Source organism: Ictalurus furcatus, chromosome 16 (genome assembly GCF_023375685.1).
Source record: "Ictalurus furcatus strain D&B chromosome 16, Billie_1.0, whole genome shotgun sequence".
NCBI classification, from domain to species: domain Eukaryota; kingdom Metazoa; phylum Chordata; class Actinopteri; order Siluriformes; family Ictaluridae; genus Ictalurus; species Ictalurus furcatus.
This window is the reverse complement of record NC_071270.1, coordinates 2,806,598-2,817,897: the sequence shown is the minus strand read 5'-3', so window position 1 is coordinate 2,817,897 and position 11,300 is coordinate 2,806,598. Positions and strand designations below refer to the sequence as shown.

General features: G+C 39.2%; 1 protein-coding gene across 1 annotated transcript; it reads right to left on the bottom strand.

Annotated features, from left to right (window-relative positions):
* Positions 1–5,204: 5,204 nt before the first annotated feature.
* acat1 (acetyl-CoA acetyltransferase 1) lies at positions 5,205–11,231 on the bottom strand. Its single transcript, XM_053645590.1, has 12 exons — positions 11,083–11,231; positions 10,589–10,636; positions 9,802–9,919; positions 9,540–9,635; positions 8,910–9,010; positions 8,636–8,779; positions 8,412–8,562; positions 7,711–7,806; positions 6,276–6,389; positions 6,065–6,129; positions 5,827–5,984; positions 5,205–5,667 (listed from the first exon to the last, which is right to left on the bottom strand). The coding sequence occupies exons 1-12, from the start codon at positions 11,122–11,124 to the stop codon at positions 5,547–5,549; spliced, it is 1,254 nt and encodes a 417-aa protein (XP_053501565.1). The 5' UTR covers positions 11,125–11,231; the 3' UTR covers positions 5,205–5,546.
* Between the last annotated feature and the right edge of the window lie 69 nt (positions 11,232–11,300).

The window sequence follows — 11,300 nt, the reverse complement described above, 5'->3', positions numbered from 1 at the left end:
GAGTCATATAACGACACAAGTGTGAAAATGGCAGTATGGTTGTGTTTGCATTTCTGGCTTTCCTCATACATGCATGTGCTTCTTCATGTGCATTTGATATTCAAATTACATTAGACTGATAGAGTGAGAGAGAGAAAGATTCGCAGGCATATTATAGGATTTCTGCCTGTCGGGAATCCATACATGTCTTTCTGAATTTAATATAAGCATTCTTCTGGAGGGTTGCCAGGTTCATGGTTTTCCATCCCTGCTGAAATATACAGCAGAAACCTTCATAGAATTTGTAATGCTTTTAATGGTTAATTGTACAGGTTTTAATGGAAACTGTAATGGTCCGTGTGGGTCTCTACTGGTCATTTGTTGCATTCGATTGGCGGCATGTTATATCTAGTGGATCCCATTAAGGACCAATAATGGTAATGGTTTTAATGGTTAGCAGATGGTTTGTAATGGTATTTGTAGTGGAAACAATTAGAATGTTTGTGATGGTTTCTAATGTTTGTTGTTGTTTTTTTTTTCCCCCAGCAGGTATGTTACTTGTTTTATTGGATTTTAATTAAAATTATTATTTAATTTACTTCAGTTTTAATTATTTTTTTTAACTTCTGTTTAAATTGAAATTTATTGTCATTTATTTCTTTTATACATTTAAGAAAAACGCCAAGTACAAAATCCCACACTGTATTTCCTTCTTCCCATCATACACAAGGAACGGTGTTATTTATAGTAAACAGTTCCGTGTATGTGGTTAAGCTCGCTTGGTTAAACAGTCTCAAATTGCACTCCTGAGCTCTGCATTTTAGTGGACTTTATCGAGTCAAACCCATATCCATTAACACTAGAATGATACAGAAGAAATAAACACCACGCATTAATCATTCATCAGATTTTACACTGGGCTGCGAGTTTATGAGTTACTAGCTCGGTATGTTTGCATACGCACAGAGTGTATTGCGTATAACAACAGAAACGGAACAAGGTTGTTTTTGGTTTTTTTTCAACACAAACTAGATGTAATATAATCAGGGGCGAAAAAAAATCTTTATCACTCTACTTAAGCACTCAATGTATTTGTTTTACAGTTAATACTCAAGCTGTCTATGAGTCTTATCTACAGGCTGAACGACTTTACCGCTAAAACTCTGAGTCATTCATCTGACAGTGAGCGGTGAATACGTTGCGCTTATTCTTCTTCTTCTTATTCTTCTTCGTTCAGGAAGTGTTGATTCGTTTTCTAGAAACGATATTAACACGCCCATTCGTTATCGGAATACGTGACAAAAAACGTTGGCGTTTTCTGTCGGATGATGTTTGTTTAATATTTATGGAAGGAGTCTCCAGTGCGAGCGCTTCGCATCAGTCAGAGGTAAAGCGGCAACTTCCAAAGACAACTTGAGGACGGAGAAGTTTACGCTTTCCGGGTTTCTCTGCTAAATGCTCATATTTTCTCTGAGACTTATGAGTCACTGAGGGAAGTGTTAGTGCTAGCGTTAGCGTTAGCGGTAGTGTTAGGAACTTGTTTAAGAACAAAACACCCAAAACGGAAAAACACAGCAAAAGGGCTTGGCTTTGTTTAAGAAACTCACAAATCCTGCGTGCTGTATCATGCACACACATACACATACAGACGCTCAAAAGCTCTGACACGCCAGAATTAGGTTCAGGAAATTCAATCCTATTACATGTACAAGTCAAGTGCAGACGTTTGTGTATCCGATAAATATTATCTGCGATCTATCTATATATATATATATATATATATACTGTAAAAACAGAGCGCCTTTCTAAAATCTCCTCATTAATTAGTGTCGGAAATTGTGGCATTCCTTACTTTACCTAATAATCCCTTTCTGCTTTAACTCCGCCCCTTTTCTCCCTATTTTAATATACAGAGGCTACTTAATAGTTGTCTATGGGAACATTTGTTCTGGGTCACAGCCCGTTTTGGGTGCGAGGTCTGTTAAAAGTTGTTGCGAATGGAAGCGTTGGTGTCTGCGCGGGTTACGTGCAATCCGTTTTAATACAAACAAGGTTCCCTCTAGTAACAGCAATATTTCTCCGTCAGTCAAAACAGAGGAAAATGACCAGATTATAAATCAATTTTTTTTTTTTAAAAAAAAAATCAACATTTTAAAGTTTGTACAGTGGTGCTTGAAAGTTTGCGCACCATGGTCTGTATTTCTGCATAAATATGACCTAAAACATCGTCCGATTTTCACACGAGATATGTAATTGGATCGTTCTCCTCAATAAATAAATGAGCGAGTATAATATTTTGTCCCTTTGTTTAATTGGGTTCTCTTTGTCTACGTTTAGGACTCGAGAAATATACGCTCGAAAAGGGTTCGCAAACTTTTAAGCACCATTGTAGTTTTATCGTGTCCCGTTTTGCGGGGTGTTACGCTCAAAACAGCTGCAGCTTTATTCCCAAGCGTCGAATTTCCCCACAATCAGGCGTGATGTGCATCACCCGAAAGTACTCGCGGAGTACTCTTCTACGATAATCCAACATGGCGGATCGCAAGCGTTTTAACAATCTTTGATGTTTGTGTCCTGAATATTTTCAAACTTCCATCCATACATCCATCTTCTATACAGCTTATCCTTTTCAGGGTCGCGGGGAACCTGGAGTCTATCCCAGAGAGCATGGGGCACAAGGCGGGGTACACCCTGGACAGGGTGCCAATCCATTGCAGGGTACAAGATGTTATCTTTGGACCCATATATCTGATGAGAATTTCAGCGTAACAGTGGGAGTGTTCTTCAAAAGGCCTTTTTCTGGAATTTTACCCTCATGGCACAGTTTTCATGGAGTGACCCATGCTTTTTGTTATTCTTTGTGATTCAGGCAGGAACCATTAGGAGAAAGGAGTCAAAGTTCATTTAGATAATGGTTGAAATGTAATCAGAGTCTGGTGTTAATCTGTATCGTATAATTTAGCCGTTTTGTAAAAGTGCAGTTAGAGCGTAGAGACCGTAGATAAGTCGCCGTGGAACAAAAAAAAAAGCTTCTCTGCTTAGTAATCTTGTGTCTTTGAGTCAGGGAACTCTCAGTATGTTCACGCCCTGTTAGTGTTTGACGTGTGTGTGCGTCCTTTACGTGACTAAGAGACAGAACCGTAACAGATGGACGATAGGAAACATGAGTTTGGCCAACATTTTTAGCATCACGTGCATGGATAAAGCACACGGATCCTGATAGAGTAAATAATTTCGTGTGACACTCCCCTTTGAATGACTTGCATGTCTGGAGGATTTGGCAATACAGGAATTCTTGCAGTAATAGAAACTCGAGCTTCCAGTTTTTGGTTCCTGCTCGAGATAATAATTAAGCTTATTCATGAGGGGTGGGGTTAGCAACATTGCTTGTTGCTGATTGGCTGTGTATACTACATCACACCTGTGATTCTTATACACAAGCATTGCATCTACTGTTTATCTCGAATCACGTACGACAAAATCACCATGTTACTTACGTGAACTGTGGTTATTCTTATGCTAGCTATGGTAAACCGTAACACTACTACGGGTTTACTACAGTGTTTAGGTTAAACCGTGCTATTGACAGATACTAGATCGGTCATTCATTCATCTTCAGTAATCACTTTATAGTAGAGTCCACCTACCTGTGTGATTTGCACACGTGATGGGAGGAAACCAGAAAACTCAGAGGAAACCCACACAGACATGGGGAGAACGTGCACAGACATTAAACCAAGCTCAGGATCAAACCCCGGGTCCTGGAGCTGTGATGCGACAACACTACCCACTGCAGAACGGCTCTTTCCTTAACTAAAACATGTTTACTATTAGGATTAGCAAGGGCACGAACACACTTAATGATACAATAATGAAAGGATAGCAGTTACTTTTACCTGTTTAACTCAGGGGAAATAAACAATCTTTAAACATCTCCTTTCTGGTTTTCTCAGTAGGCTGGACACTGAGAACTTCCTGTTCTGTAAAGGTCAAGCTCAGGTTCTCTAAAGTCAAGCGCTGGATCTCAATACACCGTTGAATCACACTGCATGTTCATGCTTTAATTTTTAAGTGCTTCTGATTCTCCAGGTCAACACTGCTCACAAATGATCCCTAGTTCAAAATTCTCAAGAGCTGCACTGAAACACAAAACTGTAGCGCTTTACTTTGATCAAAAGCTGCACCTGTTCCGAATGAATGATGAGACTGAGTTGCATGGCGATGGCGCCCTCTGCTGGTCATTGTGTGGAACTTCAAGAAACAGACCGTTCCGTCCAAGGGACTAGTTAAGTGATGGGAATTCCGGATCTTTTCCGCGAGTCAGATCATTTAGCTCACCAGTAAGAGCCGACTCACCAACAAGGGTCGACTCAGCAATAAGAACCGGCAATTTTAGCTACCATTGCTTTTGAGCAAATGAAACAGAACAAAGATTACAATATGTTCGATACCAGTTATCATTCTTCTTTGTTGAAATTGTGAAATATTACTCGTGAATCAGATCATTCGGCTCGAGTCGATTCACCAGAAACAGCTGATACTTTCAGCAGCCAAACGGCTCTTTCACCTTTTTATAAAACTATATAAATTTTACAATATTAATGATACCAGTTATTGTTCTTTCCTGTCTAACTATGGCTAAAATTGTGAAATATTACTCGTGAATTAGATCATTCAGCCCACCAACAGGAGCCGAATCACAAACAAGAGTCGATTCACCAGTAAGAGCTGATTCTTTCGGCTGCCAAATGGCTCTTTCACATTTTCTATAAGTCAAATAAATATATACATTATTTACAATATCAGTTATTGTTCTTTACTGTCTAACTACGGAATTGTGAAATATTACTCATGAATCAGATCATTTGACTCACCAATAAAAGGTGACTCGCCAACAAGAACAATGACACAGAGGGGCCAAAAACAATAACTCAGGAATTACAAGTCGACTCTAATTGGCGGTCAACTTTTGGGCAATTCACAATTCGGCAGTTGTCATTACCTGAAGATGATGCAGGATTGTCGGTAGACACTTATCACACTTTGCAAGCTTTCACACATTGCCATTTTGTTTATTAGATAAAAATGGCTGATTGCAGTGGTTTATCTAATCCTCATAATTCCCATTTGGAAGATTGGAACACCATCTACACCACGAACGAGTGCACCATGTAACCTTAGTTTTTCCTCAAGTCACTTTAAATAAAAGCTTCTACCAAAAGAAATAAACGTAAATGTTTAATATTACTGACTAAACACAAACCAACTAAAATGACTGGTGACCTCTTTTACTGTAACTTCAGCATTTTTTTTAAATAACCTCCACACTGGAAAACACAAATCAGAAGAAACTTTAAATAATGCTAAACATAATCATAAATATGCAATTTGATAAACATTTAAGGTGTTCAACGACGACAGCACAAAAAAAAAAAAGGACAAATTAAGGGAGTGACCTATTCTGGAGTGACTGTAACCACAAATTGTGAGTTGCGGTCGTGGAGTTGTACTGTCTGGTAATTTGACCTTAGAGATGTTAGCTTAAAAATTCGACATTAACAAGCAGTCTACAATTTCTGGATGAGAACAGACGAGGCTCCGCCCCCACCATTGCAGATGCCTGCCAGGCCGTATTGCCCGGGCTGCAGATGGTGCACCATGTGTCCGACGATCCTCGTCCCAGACATTCTGGAGGAAAAAACGAAAACAATCATGAATCAGGAAGCAAGTAAACTGCAGTTATGAACCTGAGACAATATTTTTTATAATAGTGTGACTGCACTGTCCACCGAGATGAATAATGACAACATATATGAACTGAGCTGCTTTCTATTAAATGATCCTTACCCGATAGGATGGCCGAGAGACACCGCTCCACCGTTGACGTTCACTTTGCTTGGGTCGATGTCCAGCATCTTAACGTTGGCCAGAACAACCACACTGAAGGCCTCGTTTATTTCCCACATGGCCACGTCCTCTTTCTTCACTCCGGCCGCGCCGAGCACCTACACCAGAACAAGACTCAATCCAGAGCTCAGAAACACGTTATCACGACTCTCTGACTGAAAAACAAACAGCGGCTCACCTTGGGCACGGCGAAAGCTGGAGCTATCGGGAAGTCGATAGGAGCCACGGCAGCATCGGCAAACGCTAAGCATTAAATAAAGATGGGTTTAATAAAAGAAATGCAGTGCGGTAAAACGATATATAAAAGAAAAACAATTCGACAGATGGTAACCATTACATCCGGTTAATAAGATCATTCATGTTAGGTTAAGATACTTGAAATCCCTCACCTACAATCCTCGCCAGTGGCGTGACGTTAAGTCTCTTTGCTGCGTCTGCCGTCATGAGGACAACCGCAGCCGCGCCGTCGTTCAGAGTGCTAGCGTTAGCCGCCGTCACCGTGCCTGCAAGTCTCACACACACACACACACACACACACACACAATTAGCATTTGCATATCAACTGCACGATATAAAACATTTTTCAGACAATAAAATCACTACATTTTGTCTGGTATAAAAATGAAAAATAGAAAAACTTCATTCGCTTTATAATTTTAACGGGACAATCTGGACAAAATTCAAATTCAAACAATTTTTCCTCAAATGGAAATAATCAGCCAAGACTCGTTTGGTGTCCTAAGAGTTCAACTATAAGGATAATAATAATTAAGAAGGAGTAAGGACAAGGAATGGAAGCTTATGATGAACAGATCAACGGTCTTATGGGTTTGGAACGACAGGAGGGTGAGTAATTGGTGACAGAATTGTCATTTTTGGGTGAATTATCCCTTTAAACCAGAGGTTGAGAACCTTTTCAGCTAGCAGAGCCATAAAAGCAAAATAAAAATAAAAATAAAAATAATAATTTTTTTTAAAAAAAGGAGATTTTTTTTCTTTAAGGAGCCGGATAAAAGTTACCATATTTTTTCGATGTTTTCATATTCATATTATTATTATAATCTTTACTATTATTGCATAATCATAAAAAGGCCAGTTCACATTTTGCGTGATTTTGACCTAATAGCCTGCACTTCACCAAATAGGCCTGTAGGTGGCATTGGACTTTACTTAATTCAATACAAGATGTAGTATGTACTTGAACACTACAGTACTTACTATTAATACGATTTCCATTCCACCTTTGTTTAAAAAACTGAAAAGACTGGCTGTGTAGTTCTCAACCGATTTATGAGTTAGACCGGGAAATTACCCTGCTCCATATTGAAATTTGAGCTTGTTACCTCACATCGTGATTGGTCGGTGTATACATGACAAATGTGCATCAATTACGAATTATGTAATAATCTAAAATATGTAGAGTTTTGTTTCAGTCGACACACTAGCCTTTGTGATTTGTGATTGTTTTTACTTATTTTTCCCCCCCATCGTTCAGCCACGGGTTCCCGACCCCTGCTTTAAGCATTATAAACAGCAATTGTTGAGGCACATTAGTAGTAAGGGGAATTCTATATGAATTTCATACTTAGCAAAGTTATTTTCCTAAATGTTACAGACATTAGTTTTAACCCCCAGTCACTGCTGCTACGATTTTTACTTCCTCTACCAAAGCTATCAGACACTCAAGGTCACGTTAGTGTCAAACTTATAGTACCCTACTGTGACTTTCCTATAACAGCTGAGGAGCACAGCTAACATAAAACACCTACAAATCACTATATTATAATTAATGTAATGCAAAAAAAAAAAAAAACGAGTTCTTACCGTTCTCTTTCTGAAAGACGGCCTTCAGTTTGGGCACTTTGCTAAAATCCACCTTCCTCCACTCTTCGTCCTCCTTAACCACAACGTCTGGCTTGCCTGGATGAAAACATACAATGTCACACCGTTCACATGGACCGGTTACCTTAAAGGTGCAGTCTGCAATTTTTTTTTAAAGAAGTGATTATGTTTAAAGGTATGTGATAATCACAGAACTTCATCTTCAATGAAAATACTCATTTGCAATTAAAGAATAAGGATTTTGTTGGTGGTGATTCGAGCTTTTGTAAATATCTTTCTGGCCCGGAAATGAGCTCCTTAGCTCCACCCCAAGCCACAGAGTGTCTGAACTTGTGCTCCTTTTAGAATTGTAAGGAACTTCCGAGATGTATATAGTTTCAACTGATGGGTCGGTCGTGAATGCAGTTCAACTGATAGGGCTAAAAAAAAAAAATCTACCAAAGTAAAAAATAAAAAAAAATCTAAATTACAATCTGCACCTTTAATGCCATTCCACGTATCTGGAGATGTCTATGAAACATAAACAGGCGGTCTAAACTGGTCTAATCGAAATTTTAATAAGCAAGTCAGCTTCTAATTTAAGCAAGTAATAAATCGATGTTTACTGGAGACTAAAGACTCTCTGATTTCAAGTATATGAAAGTATCCTCATAAAGTTGTGGTGCAGTAATAAGCAGTATGACCTTTTTGTGGGATGCTGACTGGAACCACCTCTTTGGCCAGGATTCCTGACTCCCATGCTGCTTTGCTGCGCGTGTACGAGTTAATGGCGTAGGCGTCCTGCTCCTCTCTGGAAAAGCCGCTTTTCTTGGCTGTGTTTTCTGCGCAGTTCCCCTTAAACACCAAACGCAGAGGTCATGAAGGATATGTATCGAAGTTAAACTCAATAAACCAGGAAGGAAAATACCATGTGAAATTTGTTGTAGACATCCGTAAGGCCGTCCTTCACGATGAGATCCTCCAACTTCACCCCGCCATAGGGAGGCGTCTCTCTCGCCATCACATAAGGAACCTGAGACATGCTCTCCATGCCACCTGCTACCATCACGTCCTAAAAACGACATTACCCGAATAAACCTTTCTGGTTATTCTGGTAGTAATTCTGTTGAGACGATTACGTCAGTGTGTTTTGGACGAGGATAATCATTTAGTTAATATGGACTGGTTTTAGGACGGGTTACCTGGTGCCCACACATCAGACTCTGTGCGGCCATCATGATGGACTTCATTCCGGAGGCACAGACTTTGTTAATCGTCGTTGCTGGAGTGGACAGAGGCAGACCTGCAAGGTGAGGAGCAAAGAAATTATCATCAAGTTCACGTATTGCGCGGAGGATAAAAAATAAATAAATAAATAAAATTGTATTTTATGATTTCAATCTTACGTATTTCATGCCACCTTGCTGTAACTGTGTTTTTGTGATTTATTTTTCAAGTTCGCATGATGATTGTTAGAATCCTCATAAAACCATTCTACAAATCAAGATCTTTAATACATAAATGGTCTATCAAGATTTTGGAAAGAAGGTTAAGGAATTATTAATATGTTCTTAACATGTTATAGAACACAGATATTTTACACCAAAATATTAATTAAAAGTATTAACATTCATCTGCTTTGACTTATACCATACTTACTTTATACTTTACTTATACCATATAAACCCGACGTCTTAGACTCTCTGGCAGCTAAACGATGTTATTGTTATTAGCATGAGATTAAACCAATAAAAGGCTGTAGAGAGTTCAAAGACTTGACGTGTGTGTGTGTGTTAGCTGTTTTGCGATGTCCTTTTGCATATCAGTCGTACCGGCGCCTAGAAGAGCTTGTCGCGTTGGAGCTTGCCCTTCACCTGCCTGCAGCACGTTGCCCATGTACACCTCCTTCACCTCCTCAGGTGGGATTCCTGCAACCGGAAGACGACAAATCTCTACCTCAGCCTACTCTACAGGAGTACGGATCATTCACGTGCGACTTCGGAACAAACACTACGCAAAACACGTCCTTGTCCCATTACTCATTTGGTGAAAATAAGCAGTGCTAACAGGTGTTAGATTTCACTAGGTCTTTACCTGCCTGCTCGATCGCTCCTTTAATGGCAATGGAGCCCAGCTTGGTCGCAGGAAGCGCAGAGAGGCTGCCCTTAAACGACCCCATAGGGGTGCGGACTGCACTGACAATGACAACTTCCTATCGGGGTGCAAAAATATAATATTTCTTTAACATCTTTCCTTATACAGAAGATAAAAAGGTGCAGTTCTGTGACTTCTTCATGCACAAAAAACAAAGTTTGAATCCAATTATTTTTGGTAAATCACATGACAATCAAGACACAACTGTGCTTAACAGCAATGTGTGTATTGGTTTTAACAAAATATGTATGTATTACAAAATATAGACATTATATAAAAAGGTATTTAGTCAATAATATTACAAAATGTATAATGTAATATAGTTTGTTTTTCCTTTAAGGTCACTAAATCGCTGATGCTATTTAGGCGGATAACGAGTACGTCACTTCCGTACAAATAAAAACTGCTACCGGAAGTTTATGTGATGTTATTAATATTGAGATTTTTTTTTTAATAATATGTATATTCTTGTCCATACAAAAACTAGAAAAAAATATTTACAGTGTATATACACATTATTGTTTTGTTGTTGTTTTTAAACCGCATATATTAGCTGTGTTGCCATGGTAATTTAATGCAAGTATTTGATTGGACAATTGCAAAACCGGAATTTTACTTAATATTTGCAGCTCACGTTAAAATATACTTGGAATACCGAAATACTCCCCCACCACATAAAAAAGCAAATATTTATAAATAATTTATACATTCATATTCAGGAACTCACATTGAGAGTCGGGCGTGAGGTGTAGGTCCTGGACACATACTTGTGTGCCTGTAAAAACATTCCATATTCCGTATTCCAAAATATTTATGAAAAAAAAGCATGCTTTGGTGATGAAAGCTATCATCTATCACGTTTGTGCATTAAATGGGAATTCAACAATTCACTCATACAAAGCTACAACTGAAATAAAACTTCAGTTAGAAAGCTAGAGGCCTGAAATGCTATCAAACACAGGCTGCATCCCAAACCGCGCCTTCCTGTATACATAGTGCACTCCGTATAGTGCACGCGCCATTTCTTCCTCCGCGTATGAAGTGCACTTAATCAGGCAGCACAGTGCCGTTTGGGATACAGCTCCGGCTAATATGGACCTGATTTAACTGTGGAATAAACGCTCATGCTAGCTGACTATACACTCTCCTGTTGACTAAGGGGGACCAAAACAAAGTTCAGAAATCGACTGAACTTGTACCACTGTTTAATTTTTTACTTACCAGCCGTCGGCAGAGGTGACTGTGTGTGCTGAAGAGTGACATCGCGGTTAGAAATCGCGTTTCACCTTCACCTCGGCGGAAAAAAAACGCTTTCAGAGAGAACAACCAATCATATTGGGAGGTGTGGTTGTGTCACGCCTCCTCACAAGAACTGTGGGTAGTGTAGTTTTATTTGTGCTTTGGCTTTGTAGTCATACAAGCCTGCGTTTCTTGTATTA